This window comes from Sitophilus oryzae, unplaced genomic scaffold (assembly GCF_002938485.1).
Source record: "Sitophilus oryzae breed Bouriz unplaced genomic scaffold, Soryzae_2.0 scaffold_1393_pilon_pilon, whole genome shotgun sequence".
Classification (NCBI taxonomy): Eukaryota; Metazoa; Arthropoda; class Insecta; order Coleoptera; family Curculionidae; genus Sitophilus; species Sitophilus oryzae.
This window is the reverse complement of record NW_022146052.1, coordinates 1501225-1523212: the sequence shown is the minus strand read 5'-3', so window position 1 is coordinate 1523212 and position 21988 is coordinate 1501225. Positions and strand designations below refer to the sequence as shown.

General features: G+C 31.1%; 1 protein-coding gene across 9 annotated transcripts in view; it reads right to left on the bottom strand.

Annotated features, from left to right (window-relative positions):
* LOC115875628 (collagen alpha-1(XVIII) chain-like) overlaps positions 1 to 21988 on the bottom strand; it is a 955759-nt gene that overhangs the window by 234547 nt on the left and 699224 nt on the right. For all 9 annotated transcript variants that reach the window (XM_030891132.1, XM_030891136.1, XM_030891133.1 and 6 more), the window contains 3 exons: positions 12083 to 12151; positions 2706 to 2880; positions 2519 to 2652 (listed from right to left, as the gene is read on the bottom strand). In XM_030891132.1, the coding sequence (XP_030746992.1) occupies positions 2519 to 2652; positions 2706 to 2880; positions 12083 to 12151 (378 nt within the window). The remainder of the gene's footprint in view (positions 1 to 2518; positions 2653 to 2705; positions 2881 to 12082; positions 12152 to 21988) is intronic.

The following is a 21988-nucleotide window of genomic DNA, read 5'->3' as shown; positions in this document are numbered from 1 at the left end:
CCGAAATCCAACTGCCGAGATAATTGAATTCCGCTACATATTCCAGTAGTTCATTTCCGATCTTTATAGCACTGATGTGATCCTCCGGGGGAGTGCACATGATTTAAGTTTTATTGATGTTCACTTAAGTCCCATAGCCTCGTATATCCATGTATATGTGTTCAACATTTCTTGCAACTGTAACGTATTTGCAACTAGAGCACAGTCATCAGCGTATTGAAGTTCTGTGATGAATCTTGTACGTGTTTTTGCCCTGAGTCTTTTTATGTTGAACAGACCGCCATCGTATCTAATGTCCAAACCTCTCTCCTGCAGTTTGCTGTTCACTATAATGGAGAGCGCTACCATGAATATATTGAATAGGAAAGGCGCTAAGACACATTCTTGCCTAACGCCTGTGTTTGTTAGAAAGAGATCGCTCAGTGATCCATGATATGACACTTTTAACTTGTTGTTGTTATGGAGGCTTTTACACACTGTAATAAATTTTTTGGGTACTCAGAACTTTTTCATAATTGCCCACAGTGCATCTCGAAAGTATCGATAGTGGATAATATAATAACCACGTCATTACAATCGTACAAATGTACAAATTACAAAGTCCTGATTATTAAAGTTTTTTTCAACATATTTGTGGTTGTCTGTAAGGCATATATAATAAATGAAAGCCAAAACTACATCAAAAATTTAAAAATTCTGCAGTAGTAATATTATTTTTATTTGAAACACTATGAGATGTTTCTATTCTAGTCTTTATTTACTGAAACTTTGGAAAGAAACACTATATTTTACAATAATAGCTATATTTCCCTATGCGCCACGAATATGAGAATCTATCCGCGAAGGAAAATTTACAGTATCTAATGCAGAGTATGTTTATGACGTCGCCATATGTTAAATGCAACACCTTCTCTATTAAAAATATTATATAAATACATTCCCAATGGTTGTAAATAATAAACATTAGACCAGTAGTGTGCAGTGCAAATCAAAGGTGGGTAGGGAATATTAACAAAATAAGAATAGCATAGGTAATTAAATAAGTAATCAGTATAATTACTTTTTACTCTAATTTGGAGGACGATTTAAGATTTGGCATGACTGCGTACAACAGCGGTCAACGGCCGACAAAATAAAATCCATATTTAGAGATAATATAAAATAAATAAATCCGTCTTACTTCGTCGTACGTGGGGGACAAAAGCGAGCGGGCGACGCGCGCGACATATTTCAATCGCCTGCGATGTCGCTTCAGTCGCGCGACATCGCGCGGTTCTCCTACCTAGGATAGACAACTTCGTAAGAAAACGTTGTTTAATAAAAACGCGTCGCTCGCACCCCTCCAGTCGCGCGCTTTTGTCTCCCACGTAGGACCAAGCGTTAGCCCAAATCATGTGAAAGGCCTCTATAGGGAATATAGTCGATACGGGTGTGTCTCAAAAGTGGCTCACCCGAGGTCTCACCCCTATAACTTTTTAATTTTTTCAGTTAAAAAAAACGAGATTTGGTATGTTAGTATATGACATAAATTTGGATTGATTGGCATATTCAATTGGTTTCGGTCACTTCCTGTTTCACCGGAAATTACTACAAGTTTTGATTTTTAAATGGCACCCTCGATATTTTTTTACTTAATTTGATAGAAAATAACACTCTGAATAGAATAACATATCATATGTCAACTTTTAACATTTTCGCATATGGTTTATTTGAAAATATAACTTGCGGTTTGTAACGAAAATTTGACTCCAAATACCAAGTGTGTGGTACCAAATTATTCGTAAGAATATCATTAGCATATTTGGAATGCTAATGAGCCACCTTCGTTCCATTTGAAAATAATTAGATATTATTAAAAATACGATTCAAGCATCTTCTAACTGGCCAGGACAAGACACTAAAAACATTAGACGATCAAATCTAGTTGTCCAAGGCTCCTTGATTAAGAAATAGTGTTTTTAACATAGCCATGGCACTCTAGATTGAATTTTAAAATACGATTTTTTATTAAGCGAGAATGTCAAAATTTGACATATGATATGGCATTCTATTCAAAATGTCAATTTCTATCGAATAAAGTAAAAAAATATCGAGGGTGTCATTTAAAAATCAAAAGTTGTAGTCGTTTCCGGTTAAACAGGAAGTGACCAAAAACAATTGAATACGTCAATAAATCCTAATTTATGTCATATATTAATATGCACAATCTCGTTTTTTTATCTGAAAAAATAAAAAGTTATAGGGCTAAACCACTTTTGAGACGCACCCGGTATAGAAACAAATCGTAGGATAACGTCTTTTTGCCTACATTAAAATGCACATCACCGCTTTACACATGTTAAATTACTTGACATCTTTAAAACAATCTTATGTCAAAAGTTTGTCAATTTAATATATCTTTTTGTTCTGTTTTTAAAGAAATCCAAAATTGATTTCTGTAATAAAATTAATCTATCAAATGTTAAAAATCGAACGATCCAGAAAAAAATATGGACAAAAATTTAAAAAAAATACTCACATCAATATTTTCAAATTCCACAGGACCTGGTGGACCGGCCGGTCCCGGTGGACCCGGTGCGCCAGGAATACCATCCTCTCCAGGTTCTCCTTTAGATCCTTGAAGTCCTGGTGGTCCAGGTGGACCCTTCTCACCTAATTATTCCAAAAATGTTTATAAATTCTATTATAAATACTATAAATTATACCTCTTTCGCCTTTATCTCCTCTTGGTCCCACTGATCCTTTCTCGCCAGGTCTACCAGGCTCTCCTGGTAATCCTGGTACTCCTTCCTTTCCAGGAAGGGCCGGTAGAGCAGGGGAGTATGGTAGAGTGATTCCCATGGAGCTCAGAATTGATGTTACGTTACATGAACAACTGCCCTGCAATATTATTAATATGCTTTTGAAGAAATATTTATTTTCAGTTATTTGAGTAATTTAAAGCTAGGTATGAATTTATTTAAATTTATTGTGTTTATTTAGATATTATTTTAAATAGATGTATGATATAAACAATGATTAAAATACTTAGTTATTCAGATTTTGCTCATTTGGTTGGCAATAAGTTGAAAAGTCAGAGATGCCAAAATAGCTACCTTCTCGAGCAAAGGGCTATTTGTTAGAAACATAATAAGATATGCAAATTGAGACTGAAATTTAAATGCTATTGATTTGGATAGTTTTAATATATCGAGGATATTTCTGTATATCCAGACAACAAAAAATTATGAGCATCAGATCTAAAATATTAAATAATTATTTCAATTAAAAAGGCAGTCAACATTTGTTACGGAGTAAAGTAATAGAAATATATAAAGACATAAGTAGATTTATATTAAAATTTTAAATTTTATCTAACAAAAAATAATAATCGCCTTATCATATATTTTTAAATATTTGATTAGTATTTAAAAAATAAAGACCTAATAAACTAAATAAAACAGAGCTTCCAGAATAATTTCAACTGTTTTCATTAAGATCGATATGAGATGATTATAAAAGAAGGCAAGATTCCCTCTAACAAAGGGCGAGTTGTTAGAAATAGATTGGGATATGCAAATAAGAGCTGAAATTCAGAAGCAAACAATTTTAGTGGTTCAAATATAGATCCAGACCTCAATATCCATATACCAAGTATTCTAAGCATTGAAAACTTTCGGCCTGATTATTTTTAAATTAATTATTAGTGTTTATATAAAATAGGGGAGTAAAAAAGATATTCCTAAAAAACTAAAATCCCTAATTTTTTTCTGAGAACGTTATTAGTTGAAACAAAAAAAAATAAATGAAAATAACATAAATTAAATAAAAATAAAAACAAATTAATATTTTATAAAAATATTAATGATACATAATTTTACAATCTATATTTTTTTCTATTCAAATGTTTAATATTGCCCAAACCGAGTCATTCAATATAATATAACAAAAAATTATGTTTCCAGTTTTAACATTTATTTAAAATTATCAACGTTCCAGTTTATTATTTGTTGAAATAAAATTTAGCGCATAATTAAATAACACAACTGGATCAAAATGAAATTCCGAAAGCATTTGATACGTAGCCCGCCTAATAAACTCTTTATTACATTTTAATACGAACATCAAAGTATAGAACGTATGAGTAAGATATACAGGGTGTTCCAATATTCCGTGGACATAGAACTACTACGTATTTTTGGAATCAGAATAAGTTCATGGGACACAATTTACCTCTATACAAAATGCTTTGTTTGTCCGCTAGGGTGTGTCAAACTTTAAAAAATAAACACATTTCTTCAGATATATTTTAAGAACTGTTATTCTGATTTGAATGAGATTTTGGTTATCTATGTTTTGCTAAGTTCCTTAACGTGCCTTTTACAAAAATTAATAAAAAGTACGGGAAGGGTGAAAACTACCCTTATCCCTACATAAATTTTAGAATAAATATTTTCCAACCCAACCGACGACCGACAATTTTTTTTGTCACATGAAGCTATAAAGACGAATAAAATCTATTATGCTCTAATAATCTAGGTGGCAAAAATATGAAATTTTATAATATGTGGCTAACCAAATTATATTTGACATTAAGCTTCGTAAAAAGCTTAAAAAATAGGAAATTTTAAATTAATTAACGTTCGGGTTTATTTCGTATTGATGCCCCCTAACAGACAAACGAAGTACTTTTGTATAAAGGTAAATTATGTGCAATTAACTTATTTTGATTAAAAAAAACGTACTTGTTCTATGCCCACGGAATATTGGAACTTCCTGTAAATTTTGTAGGTCTGTTTTGGAAAAATACATACTTAAAAATTTTTTTTTCTCAAAAATTATGCGATGTGGTGTTATTTTACAAGATACAAAAAATGTAGTAAATACTATAGAGGGATCGTTTTACGAAAAAAACATCGGTCGTCGGTTGAGTTGGAAAATATTTATACTAAAATTTATGTAGGGGTGGAGGTAGTTTTCACCGAAGGGAAGCCGTTTTTTTCTGTTTTTTTTTTGTGAAAGTCAAATTTTAAAACACTTAGATAAACATAGACACCCTAAATCTCATTTAAGTCGGAATAACAGTTCTTAAAATATCTGAAAAATTCTGTTTATTTTTTCAAAGTTTGATGCCCTCTGGCGGACAAACGAAGTACTTTTGTATAGAGGTAAATTGTGTCCAATGAACTTGGGTCCATGGAATATTGGGACATCCCCCGTATATAATTTTGTACACGCTTTCCCGCTGTTTTCAAGTTATAACTTAATTCAGGGTAATTTATTTTGCTTCTAGCATACATTTTTACATTTGTTTGCTGTTTTATGAAGCACACAGTGGTGCAACGGTGTTTGCTATTTTTCCTACGAAAAACTTAATTGAAATTGTTGTACGTGCACGTGACCTAAGGCGAAATTACGATATTCAAGAGCTTTATATCTATCTGGGCTGATCCATGTACAGGGTCCGGCAATAGTGCGTTGAGCATCTGTAACTCCTAGAATAAAAAACTCAGGAAAATATTTTAACTTCTATAGGGTGGAAAAAAAAGGTCAAGAAAGTGTGAGTGGAACGGGATTATTTTTTTAAATGGAAAACCCTGTATTTTATTGCATTTTTCGCTTCCTTTCAGATTACTTTACGTTAATCCTAAGATATGAGTAAATAATTTTCGATAGTTTCAGAGATATTAATAAATAAATAAGAAATATAAATTTTTTAGCCTTTCATAAAAAAATATTATAAATACAAGAACTGTCCTGAAATTAAAACTATATTAGGTATTTACTTTAGATGCTCTAAACTTAGTTTGCTATAAATATCGCAATCTTAAATCATACAGGATGTTCAAAATTCTACGCCAAACTTTCTAAAATATAAAATAATTTTTCTTTCTTTTTTGAAACGAAACGCCTTGTATGTTATTTTTTTATTAAATGGAGAATTAAAAAATTTGTATTTTTTATATTTAAAGCATTTCAAAATGTGCAGCTACACGTAGTATTATTTCATATGGCTCTCTCAACGGTAAAAAACGAGAGAAAAATTAATGGGTGGCTTTGATAAAAATTTACTGTGGAAAATGCCATATGAAATATAAAACTGCGAATATCTGCGAAACCGTTAAAGATTTTGAAATACTCTAAACACAAAAAATGTCCATTTTTTAATTATCCATCAATTGAAAAAATAAATTAAAAAAATTCCATTAAAAAAAACGAAAAGAAATATATTTTAGAAAGTTTGGAATTTTTAACTCTATGAAGTTTGGTGTAGAATTTCTGAACATCATGTATAATTTACGATTACGATATTTATGCAAAGCAACTACAGACCATTTAAACTAAATACCTAATATAGCTTTAATTGCAGGACAGTTCGTGTATTTTTAATTTTTTTTCAGAAAGGCTAAAAAATCTATTTTTCTTCTTTATTTATTAACATCGAAACTATCGAAATATATTTACTCATATCTTAGAATTATGTAAAGTAGTCTGAAAGGAAGCCAAAAATGCAATAATATAGAGGGTGTTCCATTAAAAAAATATTCCAATCCACTCACACTTTTTTAAGCCACCCTATAGAACTTAAAATATATTTCTGAAATACATCCTAAAACTTACTTTAGGTTTGCATTTAAATAAAATTTCCAAGTTTTTTTATTCTAGGAGCTACAGATGACCCGCGCACATGATGAGGGCACTATTGCCGGACCCTGTATAAGGGTTCAGGTTTAAAAAATTATATTCGTTAATTATACCTAAAATATTACTAAGAGGCATTGAAAATGCAACATTTATGAAGAGTTCTTTAATTTTCACTATAGTTCGACATGTTGGCCTACCACTAAGTAGTTAGTGATTAGTCCTCTACTACTACATCTCGTAAAAACTGGGATATTCTAGTATATTCATGTATTCTACATGCAGCGGCGTAGTATGGCGTCTATACCAAGGGGATGCAATAAGTAACTGCAATTAACATTTTACCAGCACAATAAAGTTTTTTTTCTTTTTTTATTATTTTAAAATATTAATAATATTAATTTTTTTTGAAATTAATATTTTATTTAAAATATTAATTTGCAGTTACAAAAGTAATATATACAAAAAAGGCAACAGGTTAAAAAATAATCAAACCAACTTTTATTATACATTTTTTTCAAATAAAGGAGAAGAATGCACACTCTCTACTATCGAAATGTTCATCGCGACGCGCGACGATATTTTTTATTTTATACCGCAAGCAAGATGTATTTATAAAACCGCATCATCCATCGACTAAAACAGACGTTTATACAAATTCGACGAAATACATCGAATATACACATATAAATTCTCCAAAGATGTTGCATTTTGAATGTCACTTGGTATGAAGCAAAAAATATATATACTTAGATGCCAAAAAAATTGGCTCTATTTCCATGATTTTTTAGCAAGCTGTATATAATTATATCAACTTTAATTTCTAAACTCGGTTTTTTATAAACTTTAGTATTTGGCATATTATACGGGGTTAATCAAGGGGTTGTCCTTTTACATTAACTTTAAAACACCCTGTGCAATAATTTCGTGTGTAAATTTTCCTAAAATATAATTTTGCGGTCAAAACCACGACTCCTAAGCATTTTGTTTGTTGATACATGTCAATACGTGCTTCGGTTAATTTTTAAGAGCGAATTTGCTATTTTTTCAATTATCATTACTTTGATGTAATTTATTAATATGACGAGATAGTTTTGGTGACTACTGTGGTTACGTCATAATACGCTGCATTGGATACTCTATACTAAATTAAAAAAAAAACGTTATACAGCCCGGGTTTTAATGAACATTAATAAAGATATTACAGAAAACATTTGTAAAACTCAAGTATATGAACAGATAACAAATGTAAAAAATACCCTAATACTTTGTATTGCAACACTTAGCTTGCTTAACTACCTGTATAGTTCTGTTCATACCGTCAATGATTCTGCATATATCATATTACGTTATATTTTTCCAATCATCTTTAAGGACCAAGCAAAGTTTATTTAATGAAGCTGGTACGGCTTCGCGATCTCTAACTCTCCTGTCAAGCGTTTACCGAACGTCGGACATGATGGGCAGCTCATAGTAGTATTTGGTTCACAATAATCACAAAAGCCGCCTTGTCAGTCATATTGCAAAATAACATCAAAAAAAGTGATAATTAAAAAAATTGCAAATTGTTGGTGGCAAGTTCAATTCGCTCTTAAAAATTAACCAAGACATATATTGACGTGATCCAAAAAGTAAAATGCCCAAGAGACATGGTTCTGACCGTAAAATTAAATTTTAGGACAATTTCCACACGAAATTATTGCACAGGGTGTTAAAGTTAAGGTAAAAAACAACCCCTCGATTAACCCTGTATAATATGCCAAATACTATAGTTTATAAAAAACTGAGTTTACGAATTAAAGTTGATATAGGTATAGATATAGTTATGATATAGTTATAGATACAGCCTGCTAAAAAAATTCATAAAAATAGGGCTAAAAATAACAAAAATATAACACTTTTTAAATTTGACCAAAATTTTCTTCGTTGCGTTTTTTTTCCATCTAATATTTCTATTTTTACTATTCATTTAAAATTATCAACGTTCCAGTTCATTTGTTCAAATAATATTTAAAGCATAATTAAATAACACAATTGAAACAAAATGAAATTCCGAAAGCCTTTGATACGTTGCTGGTCTATTTGTGTATATTTTCAATTTAATAAACTCTTTATTATATTTTATTTCGAATATCAAAATATAATATGGAGCGTATGAGTAGCTATATAATTTTCTCTCCGCTTTTCCGCCGCTTTCAAGTTATAACTTAATTCGGTGCAGTTTATTTTGCTCCCATCATCCTTTTTTTCGTAAGTTCGCTGTTTTATGAAGTGCACAGCGGTGCAGCGGTGTTTGTTATTTTTCCTATGAAAACTTAATTGAAATTGTTGTACGTGCACGTGACCTAAGGCGATATAACGATATTCAAGAGCCCCATGTTTATTTCTATATAAAAGCTTTGCTTTAAAAATTGTTAGTTGTTAATTATGTACTAGAACATATTTTAGAAAATATAAGTGATGTTTCAAATCCTACTGATTATTAAAATAGTCCCAAATAAAATGTATGCTATATTTCCCAACAGGCAAAGCAGTACACAGGGAAACGCGATAACCCCAAAGCTGTTTACAGCAACGTTAGAAGAAATCTTCCGTCAGGTGGACTGGACTAACAAAGGATTAAAAATAGATGGAGAATATCTTAACCATCTAAAATTCGCTGATGACTACCAATAGTCCTGAAGAACTACAAGCATAAATTAATGAACTAAATACAGCCAGCAATAAAGTGGGTCTCAAAATGAATTTAGCAAAAATTAAAGTAATGTACAACGAACTAGTGGAAAGAATAAACATTCTAATAAATAATAAAATACTGGAAATAGTAGAAGAATATATCTGTTTGGGACAACTAATACACCAGCTCCGGATCTCTACTACCAGAAATCAACAGAAGAATTAAGTTAGCATGGAGTAATTATGGAAGGAACTAAATCATATTCAAATCTAGAGTGCCACTCTATCTAACCAGAAAACATTCGACTAATGTGTTCTACCTGTCATGACCTAGGCATGCGAAACCTGGACACTTAAAACGGGCATCATAAGGAAACTGCAGGTCGCATATCGCTCAATGGAACGAAATATGCTGGGAATAACCAAGAAAGACCGTGAAATAATAAACATAGTCAACAACAGATGAACCACGAAAATTACAGCATGGTACCCACGAGGAATATCTAGAGAGACCTAGAGGAAGACAGAATCTAAGATGGAACCATGCTATTAGGAAATTAGCAGGGATAACCCATAGCCAACGATATACAACAATGGGCCCAACTACAAAAATAATATTTGAGGGAGACTACACATAATTGAAAATGGTTGAATAACCTGAAAATGATGAGGATGATGATAATGATTTTATTTTAGGTTTTAGTATTATATTTCGTGTATGAAAGGGCTTCAACAATATAATTTGCAAAAGAGAAAAATATGGTGTAATTAAGATCTACAATGTGGAGACAAAAAACTAAATTATTTTTCTATTACCAATTAATTTAATTATTCACTCGGTTAATGATATAAATGCTAAAATTTTAATTTTAGTTAATTAAATTTTGAGATGTCCAAATATTGGCTGCCCTGTTGATTTTACAGCCGTTAGATTATAAAGTCGTTAATAGGTTTTTTAAAGATGTGCGTATGTCGAATAAGACACACGAACATATCTTAAGTCCTCCAACTGATTTTGTCAATTTGTTGTGCTGTTTACGCTACTACTTTATAGTAGATAAAATTAAATGTACCCGAAATGAATGTTTGTAATTTAAAATTGTTACAAATAGGCAAAAGCCTCACGTTTAGGAAATACAATTCGACCTTTACAAAATCATAGGTTCACAACTTAAGGTATGTTGGCATTTTCCTGGTTTTGCATTGTTACCTGTTCAGTTTGAATTTAAAAATAGATGCAGTTTTTCTTAAATTACTTGAAACTGACTTGTACAAAATAGGCATGTGTGTTTAGCATACGCAGACCTTTAAAACACTTATTTACGAGTTCGCTGTAAAATTAGTAAGGGAGCCAATATTTGGACTTAAAATTTGCATGCGATTTCCTATGTTTTCAACCACGATACACTACCCGTTATGCGAAATATACTAAGGGCTGGCAAAGGTTAATTTTGGGTCGAGATTTCCGTATGTAAAGGCGCATCCTCACGACTCGTGTACTTCACAAACATTTGTAATTGGTATACAGGGTATACACGGTGCGTCAAGCATCTATACCTAGAATTTCTAAGTTATTTATTATAGAAACTACGCCGCACTTCCGCCAGACCCTGTAGGCGAATAAAAATATTTGCCAAGTACACGAGTCGTGAGAACGCGTCATAAGAAGAATATAATGCGTTTATAATGTACTGAACAAAGAGAGAACAGCATAAACGTTGCCAAACGTATGTGATAAACCGAGAATCTGTGCACATTGCTAAGAGACGTGGAAGGGGATACAGCAGATTCGTCGCGGTCGACCGGCCGACCCAATCAGTAATTAAAATTCTAGAGGAGGGGGTATATCATGTGTTCAGCGTTATAATTTAATTACGTCTCGTGATACTTTATTTGTTTATTTATTAACGAGTCGTAAATTGTAATTTAGTTTGTAAATTTTTAAATGCAAGTTAGAAACACTTGCACTTTTGGTAAAAATAAGTGGAATTGAGTTGGTGTTCGACAGTGGTCGCGCTATTAGAACTCTGAATTCAAAAATCGATATCTCGATATACATTAGAAATAATTGATTGTAGTTTTTTTCAAAAACTTTCTTAATATTTCTACTATATTTTCTTCGCAGACAGTATGTGAAAATCTTTATAAATAAAGAAGTTACACGATTGCTAAAAATTGCTATGCACTAGAAGTAAATGGACGTTTTTTTTTAATTTTTGAATGAAAAAAAAACCTATCGAATTTTTCTCATTTAAACATCTTGTAAAAGATCCGAACTTCAAAATAAATAAAAAAAACCGTTTCAATATCTAAAGTGGTTCTTGAGTTATCGCGTGATATGTGTTAAAAAGTTGGATTTATAAATTATCGCGATTACTGACATTTTCTCGTTATAAAAAATATGGACACCTTAATGATATTCCAATAATTCCATTTCAGATGTTCCGAAACATATCTAATGATTTTATCTAGTTATCTCTTCAAAAAAAAGTATTTTAAAAATAAGTGGTTTACTGGAGAAATGTGACAACGCCGCAACAGCACACGGTTGCATTTCTCTCACTCCGTCTGAATGAGATCCCTATGCGACTTACTTCCACACATGTAAATACCGACCCAAAAGTAAAAGTTGCCAGCACGGTATATTTCTTTTATTTTCATTAAAAAAATAACTAAATAAATTTTACATAAAACATCAGAAGCGGCTTTATATTATATAAAGTGTATCTACTTCGTAATGTAAATAAGGGAGAGTATATAAAACTAATTAAAATTGGAAACATACCTCAACAGCTGCTGGTCCAGGCGGTCCAGGAGGTCCTGGAGGACCTCTTATAGCTTCCCCAGGAGGTCCCTAAAAATATGGAAAATGTATTTTATTAAAAACGTTCTATTGACATGTAAATTTGATTAAAGTATTTTTTCAAAGTGAATAGCTCCATAAATATAGACTATCTTCTATATTGTCACCAATTTATTTTATGAAATATATGTATTCTTATATAGAATATAATTTTTTCTAAGATAATACCTAGACAGTTTTATAGTTTTTATGGCAACGAAGCCAATATCCATTAGGTTAGTTAGAAGACGTATGGGTGGCATAATAAAGTTGTCACGCATTTTATTTGAATTACGGGTCCTACAGCGAAACTCGTTATTCTGAGAAAGATAAAATATTTATATATAACATTATTTGCAAGTATAAACTTGTTTCCTTTCAAGTATATCAATTTTGTTGTAAGTTATATTTTTTTAAAATCATTAATTCCTTCAGAGTATTTTTTTAACTAGCTAACTTCATACCGCGTAACTAATGGTGACACAAAGTTTCTTGTCAATTTTGAGGTACTGATGACTGGCTGACAATCGATTTTACAACTGATATAATAATTTGTTCTCTATATTTTTATCTGTGATTCAAGTATTCAAATAATTCAAATACTTTCATAATTCAAATCATTTCATATTTTTTAAATGTATGACCTAAAATGCTTAGTTTCGGAGATACAGTGTGTAGAAGTTTCATTTTTATTTCGAGACTGTTTTCCAATAATTTCTGAAGTAACGTCAATATTTGGAGGAAAATTGGTAGTGTCTGTGATTTTTTTGACATGAGAAAGTTGATTGATGTCAATATGACACCTACTTGTAGGGGGTACCACCTACATGCGATTTAACTGTTTTGAAGAGTAATAACTTTTCGTCCGTACCTGTATAAAACTACCGAGAAAAAATATACATATCCGTGATTTTCTACGTAAAAAATGTCTCTTGGTAAAAAATCTGTACGAGCAACCGTTTTCAAGAAATATAGAATTGAAATAGTCAATACATGTCATTATTGACAAAAAATAAACATGTTGAGTAGATAGTTATTTGAGTGAAGTGATAACTTGGGAACTTTTTATTTTTTTAAATTAATGATGAATTTTTCTTTGAAAAAATGATGATAAAACAGTTTCTGTTGAACTTTTTAACACAAAAACATTTCTAATTTATGATCTCAGTCTAATAACTATTTAGTTAACATGTTTAAGTGTTTAGTTTAATTTTGATGACAGGTATTGATAATTTCGAATCCAAATATCTCGATAACCATTACTTGTAGCGATTTTTGCCAAGAGACCTTTTTTACGTAAGAAACGCAGTGAATATATATTTTTTACTCAGATGTTTTATACAGGTACGGACAAAAAGTTATAACTTTTCACACCAGTTAAAAATATGTAGATGGTGCCGTCTACCAATAAGAGTCATATTTGCACCAAAATGAAATTTCTCATGTTAAAAGACTCTCAGACATCAATTTTCATCCAAATATTGACATCACTTCGAAAATTATTTGAAAAAAATCGAAATAAAAATGAAACTTCAACACCTTGTTTCTCTCGCGAAAGTAAGCATTGTAGGACATATGTTTATACGAACTTTTTTACTTATTATTATCTGCAGAATATGATGCTGAAATTTCCCCAATTTCAGTTCGGACCACCCTGAATATTTCAATATCTTTCTAAAATTAATGCTATTTACCCATTATTTCGTGTTGAAATTCTATTCTAAAATGTCTAAGAGGTTGGTATGTCACTAATGTGCAGTGGACATCAATTATCACAAATAAGCTCTATAGCCGTATATATGACGTGGATTGGCCATTGCAGAATTTCAAATATACATATGTATCTTCTGTATATATATTTCCATTAATTTTTCCTATACTTTAGTAGACGAATCCAAAAAATTAGAGATCATAAAATTTATCCAGCAGTTCTTGAATAAATGATGTAACTAATTCGACTTTGGTTGGATAAAACCTTTGTAAAAACTATAATATTTGCATAAACTACTCAAATTTATTTTTTTATATAAAATTTGAGGTATACAGGGTGTCCCAGGCTGAGCGTGCATTAGGAGTTTCCAGAGAACTACAACATCTAGCTCGGAGATTTTTTGCACATCATAGTTTAAAAACGAGATCTATCGATTAAAAATATTTTCAATATGGCGGCACTTCCGGTAATACCTGAACTTCACAGCAACTTTCTTATTTTAAATGGGTGTCACCATTTTTTATTACATACTTAAATTCTCTGCAAAATTTTATGAATTTTGATATTAAACACTATATCTAACATTGACCGTTTTTGAGAAAAAAAATATTTAAAATTTTTGAACGAAGAAAACTGCCTGTCAAAAATATGTGTAGAGCCTAAACGTCAAATTATTAGCTGCTATTCGAGGCTACAGGTAAAGATGAGTTATTACCTTTTATAGATTCGATATTATTATTGAATATTTTTAGGGTAGAGTTATGGATGTCCCAACTTGTATTTGTATTTTGCTGGCACGTTGGCGTCCCTTTTCTTTTGTCCTCCAGAATGTCACATGGAAGAAAGGACAGGTTGTTTATTATTTATTGAGCCCTCGGAAGTATTTCGAGGTAGGTTTATTTTGTTTATTAGACCTTGTTTGGTTTTAAACAAGAGTTTCTTATTTTTAGGGTCCAAGGTACGGACTGTGTCCAAGGTACGGACTGTGTCCAAGGTACGGACTGTGTCCAAGGTACGGACTGTGTCCAAGGTACGGACTATTTCCAAGGTACGGGTAGTGTCTTATGTACAGACATTATCTTATGTACAGATGTCCTGTGGACGAGTGTCCCCAATAAGAACGATTTTTTCTTACATCTAAGTGCCACAGCGTGGATGTAGCTTGAGTCCCATGCTGCTTCACTCCCATTTCTAAGCCTAGTCAGTAGCTACGGCTGTAAGGATTCATTGTGTCCTCAATCTGGCCCCTTTTGTTGTTTTGACCAACAGGATCGCCGACAGACAGTACAGAGATGCTAGACCACCTCACGCTGCTACTGTTTGAAGCAAGGTTACATAAAAGAACAGCTAAGTGTATATTTAAGTTCTAGTTTTACATTTAACATCTAAAACATTTTCAGTCTAAAACAATAACGTACATCTTAAGTAATATCGTACAGACTATGTTCAGTGGTTAGATTGTTAAGAACATTCATGTCGATATAATCTTTAAAATATAATTTAGATCTTAGGTTTCATTGCATTACGTCTTGTAATGGTATTACTTTCTATAGATATTATTATTGCGCTATATTAACAGATGAATAACGAGACATAGATTCTAGAATCTACAGGTTGCAACACATCAGATTTAACACCGCATAAAATTTAACAATTTAAATAAAGTAATGCTACTTTTCTTATATATTCTATAACGTTACACGCATTGTATTTTTTCATAGTCTTTTCATAGAACATATTTAATATTATTTACATACTTAGTTTTACTCAACAAATAAACACTATAATAATTATTAAAATTGTACAATGCTATTTACCATCAGAATTCATCATGAATAAATATAGTCATTAGTTTTAAGTATTATACAACTGTGTTTTCTTTCTCTGTACATGCCTGGCGCCCAATATCTATTTATTTTGTTTATTGTTATTAATTAGTTTTCTTTCCAGTGAAATACCTTATCCACGACTGTTCTCCGATGAAAAGCTGCCGTTCGCAGTGGTAGTTGTTTAAAAAAAAACGCTACAGTACCATAAAGAGAAAACATGTGGCTATATATTTCAAAAATTAAATTGTTCGAATGTCATATGATAATGGCCGCAACTGTCATAGAATTGAACGATTAAAAAATTATCATAAATTATTTTTTTCAAATGGATTTTTTTCAAAAGGCTTTTATTATTTTTTTCAAAAGGCTTTTAAGGTGATTAAGGCGATTTTAAAGGCGATTAAAAAATTATCATAAATTATTTTTTTCAAATGTATTTTTTTTCAAAAGGCAAATTATTTTTTTCAAAAGGCTTTTCAATTCGTTACTTTTTAACTATACATGTTCCTATACCTAAAATAAATCGTTTTTGAGTTATTTAAGATTTAGTTTTAAAGCGTATAATTTTCTTGATTTTAACTAGTAGTCTATGACTTTAAACGTCAAGTGAGGTAAAACAATAGTTATGGCCATGTCATATTGTGATGCTTTATTCAAAAAGCAGAGTCATTTTCGAGCCAACTTTGCGCTGTTTTTTTTTTGATCATAGGGAATATTATTAATAATATCAACTATTAGATATCACTAAAGAGCGAAAATACGAGATATATTTTTATAAATACACTTTTTAAACCCTTAAGCAGGCAGTATTTATACTATAGGAAATTCAAATAATTCGTTTTCTGACAGATGAAAATAATTTGTCTGACCGTTTGACACTTAATGTCAAAGGAAGCTAGATAAAACCAAGAAAAATATAGGTTTTCAAACTCAATCTTAAATAACTTAAAAACGATTTATTTTAGGTATCGGAACATGTATAGTTAAAAAGTAACGAATTAAAAAACCGTTTCATTAGTGAAATAAAAAAGTGGGTTTCCATTTGAAAAAAATGATTTATGATAATTTTTTAATCACTCAATTCCATGACAGTTACCGCCATTATTATAGGACATTTGAACAATTTAATTTTGAAATAGATAGCCACATGTCTTCTCTTTATGTCACAGTGGCTGTGGTAATCACTAAATTTGACTTTTAGGCTATACAAATTTTTTTGACAGGTAGATTTTTTTTGGTCCAAAAATTTTAAATAATTTTTTTCTCAAAAACGGTTAATGTTAGATATAGATTGTTTTATATCAAATATCATAAAATTTTACAAAGAATTTAAGTATGTAATAAAAAATGGGGGCACCCATTTAAAATAAGAAAGTTGTTGTCAACTTCCGGTATTTCCGGAAGCGCCGCCATATTGAAAATATTTTTAATCGACACATATCGTTGTAAAAAAATGATGTGCAAAAAATCTCCGATCTAGATATTGTGGTTCTCTAGAAACTTCTAATGCACGCTCAGCTTGGGACACCCTGTATAATGCATGATGGGATATTAATATATAATATTTACTAAAATGGTGGTGTCCATAATAACATTCCAAACATATTTGCACATGTAAGAATTTAAGTCATACATTTTACAAATTACATATTTATAATCCATTCCTACATTTTTATTAAAGGGATTTTATAAATTCAATATTAAAGTGGAGTTTAGTTAAAGGTTTTGGATTTTCTGTTGTTGTCTCTTGCTTGTCATTTGTTTTGTTTTCGCTTGATATGCTAAATTTGAAAAGGAGAAAACGATTTTTTTTCTAAAATCCCACACAAATATATATATAAATTTTACCAATCTTATTGAAATTCCTCTTGTTTTCTTGAGTACACACTTCCGAAGAGAAAAAAAAAACAAAAATAAAGGAAAACATGACATCAATCAGCGGATATATGATTTTGCATAAATTGTTTTCAAAGTTGAAAAAAAAACGAGTGTCGTTTTGTCTTTTAGTTAAGACTGAATTGAATATAAAATTTTAATAAGAATTTTGCTGACATAAAAGAAAATTCTACGATGATGTCTCCTAAGAACTCGGCTCTAATAAATTACGTACAATTATCAGAAATAATAACGCCTTTAATATTGTACCAAACAAATTATCCATCAGCGCCGGTATCAATAACAGGTGCATTAATATACAATATAATTGCATAATTGCTTTATTTCAAAGTTAGACTTAAAATTTGCTCCAGTTTTAGACAAAGAAATTCGATTTATTTTATTTTATAGTCTAATGTGAATATTATTTCTTGTATTTCCATGGAACAGGTAAGGGGCGATCAACAATGATTTAAATAGTTGGTATGTAGTGCAACTGTGGGGCCGAGCATTCATGAGCATAAACATCAAAACAGTTTAGCAACTTTAAGCGACATTTATCTCAGCCACTGCAAGTTAAGACGTCGGTCAAAAACTGTCGAAAGTTCTTTGATACATCATGATTCGCATCATACTGTGGTAGTTTTTCGAAGAAGTAAGTTTTAATAGTTCTAAGGAAGTTTCCACGTCCAGTCTTAGGTAGTTATACCAATCATGTTCAAGGTTCGGAAGTAGTTCATTAAGACGTAATTTACCTGATTAACTCCGTGTAGTTTTTCTTCAAAAACTACGTCTTTTCCCGTTCATTAACTACATGAAAACTACGTTAAAAAACTACGTAGTGATATTATGAAAAATTTTCCTTTGTATGAGGGGTCTAAATAATACGATGTGAATATTATATTTAAAGCCATATTTCTTCTGTTCTCTTGAATACATTATGTATTTTCTAAAGCTTCAACTTATTATAACCTCACCTCAAACCTTTGATATTTGAAAGTTACATACATAGGTTACATAAACTACACACTCTACATAAACTACATTAACTACATGTAATATAGTTTATCTAGTTTTTAAAAGTAACATATAGTTTTCCGAATCCTGATTCTTGTTGTTCAAGCAAATTGACATGGAAATAAGTATTTCCTTTAAAGCTTAATTCAGAACCTCGCAATTAGTGGAATAAATTAATGGTTTCAATGACATTTATACCTTTTCGTTTACGATCACTCACGTATCTAAAAAACACAATTAAAATTAATAAAATATCCTATTGACGGATGGCCAAAATGACATTCCTCGCAAATTTTGAAATATAATTATTGGAAAAGTTAAAGTTTGGTAACTTTTCCCACTAATTGAAAATTCCTACCACTAATTTTGACGTGAATGCTTACATTCAAATTAGAGGAACAAACTTCTATGCTAATTAAAACCACTAATTGTAATTTATTATTAGCTTTATTATTATTGTATTTTATTATTAGATAATTTTATTAGCTAACCGTTATTTTTCTGATTTTTCCTTAATGCGCAAGCGAATAAAATGCAAGACAGAACTGTATCTCAGAAGGTAATTTTCACATAGAAAAAATGAGGCGAGTGCGACCAGTAAAACTGTACTATAAAATTGCGTGTGTGCGCGACAGGTTGTAATACAGGTTGAACTGCGCAAATTAGCCTGCACAGTCTTGCGTTAAATAACTGAGTATCTGTGGGGCCCCTGTTGTGTTTAGAGAGAGTTTATATATTTATACTATAATAATTATTCAAAATTGAAAGCGCATTTTAAACTATTTTAGGAACTCTGACGAAATCCACCCATTCTAATAACACTGCGTTCCTATCCACAACTATAACGGTGCGATGCGTCATGTTTCTTATTCATTGTCAGTTTGCTCGGCTGAGTATATGAAATGTGCTATGTGATTTGAAAGCTTGTTGTAACTGTTTATTTTGTGTGTATGTTCGAGAATTTTTAGTTTTGATTGAGAAAATGTATTCCCCCCCCCCTTTTGAGCTTAGGGTTATCGAGACCCTAAACTGCCTCCCAATCTCAAACATCCCTCCACTTAATAGTGGAGGGAAAGCTAAAAATTGCCGAAGAGAGTTAATACTCTAAAAATTGCTGAAGAGAGTTAATACACTCTTCAGCAATTTTTAGCTTTCTTTATTTTGTATCTCTATGCAAAATTATAAACTGTATTCGTTACAGATACTGTATAAAATACAGTATCTGTCTGTTTTGCGCGCCTACCCTTACACGATTTCATATGGATGGAATGGATGTAATTAATATTTTCACAAATTGGTATCTGCACTAAACAATTATATTTCTGTATAACTCAAATTTCATTTAATAGAATTGCAAAAATGACATAAATTGAAATGGTATTTTTCTAATTGTGTTTTTTAAGTTACTATATTTAAAAGGGTATAATAAATACAATAAATGTAACAATCTGGAAATGTGTTACATTTTCCTATATCTGTTGAGTACCCATGAGATTTTATATCATCCGGTGCCCCTGATAGTTGGCTATTATGACTAAAAAGCAAAAAATTTAACAAATTTGACTATTTATCGACCACTAGCGTCAAAACAAACCAAGAGGGATTTAAAATGGTTGACTTAAATTCCGTTTTATCAGTGGCATTTGAGAGGAACACAAAGAGGAATGCTAGCACGTTAGCGGAGTACTCTTGTTTTTATGACGTACCGTTATGACTTGTACCTCAATGGCAAGCAAGCATCAAATAAATATAGAGATTTATTTATTTATTATTGTTTACAGCTAAATGATGCTCTTTTCGCCTCTTGAAATTAAATTCCTGTCGATAACATTATTATTATGAAAAGTGATAAAAATAGATGGGGTGGGGTTGGCTCACCCGAAAAAGGTAGGCGTCAGAAAAAGAAAGAATCAACAGGAATGATGTTACGTACCGACTTTTTTGCAGACCAGTAAAATTAGCTGACTCTCTTAATTATCTCTATTTTAAGCTCCTTCACAAGTAACGGTATTTATACATTTTCGAGATAATTTCTTTTTTAGTTGATTTATTTAACCCGAACGCCAGCTGAAAGTAATTTGTTCTTTGCTTTTCTTGGATTCAGCTCGAGGATATTTGGATTAATCTCCTAAGTCCTTCACTACTTTTACGTTTACGATGTAACTCTGCAATGACTGGGTAATCAGCGGATAGAGAGAATTCGAAATTCGTAGCAAAAAAGTCGCAAAATCACGAAACGCCAGACCCTAAAAAGGTATTACATGTAGGGAATTTTTGCGGTGCACGACGTGTTTTTTACATTTGATCATCTCATTAATATTTAGCCCGGCTTGGGCACATTTACGCGATATCTTTTTCGGAGGGTTTCAGGGAAAATATATTTAAAATTTATAATTCATGAATAAACATTGATTCGATCTAAATTTTTCCATTTTAAGTACCAGATTTACGCTAATGATATTCAGGAATTAAAAAAAAACGTTAATTTTGAGATTAAAATGTGAGCTCGTATGGTTCTCTTTATGTTACTTTTCCCATCAGGCCAGAACACAAAATTGGTATATTGGTAATAAAATAAAAAATAAAATAAAATAAAAATAAAATAAAATAATATATTTACGGACCAGCCATTTAAATGTACATACAACAATAATTATAATTACAACTAGAATAAAATCCATCACAACAGAAACTTTACAATAAATTACTACAAAACCACCGCCTTTACTTTATTCTTGAAACTATTTATATTATCACAGAAGAAGTCGATATCACAATCTTTATCAATAATCTGATTAGCCTCTACACAAAATCTTGTAAGCGCAGATGACATTCCATAATTAGTTCTGTGAAAAGGTATATGGAACAGACCGGACCCACGCAGAATTCTCCCCGGAACATGCAAAAATAGTTCGCTTAGTAAGCTGGGACAGTCAATCTGAGAGTTGAGAATCTTGAAAAGTGTGCAAATATCTACAAATTTTCTCCGACCTCCCAAACTTGGCAAATTCAATGAGTACATTATTTCCTCAATTGCAATATCTTTCACGGGGATTCCCATCTTAAAGCCCACAAACCTCAAAAATTTTCTCTGTATACGTTCGATCTGCTCCACATAGATCTTATAATATGGACCCCAGACTGGGCAAGCATATTCTAGTATCGATCTCACATAGGCAATATATAAAGTTTTGATACAGTTTATGCCATTAAAATCAGTTAACGTTCTTTTAATAAAACCCAACATCTTTAACGCTTTGTTTGTCATGAAGTTAATATGATAATTAAAATTCAGTTCCTTAACAAAGTATACACCTAGATCTTTCATCACATCAGTTTTATCTAAAATATCATCTTGAATCTTATAATCACAAAATAAAACATTTTTCTTTCTGTAGAACTGCATTACTTTACACT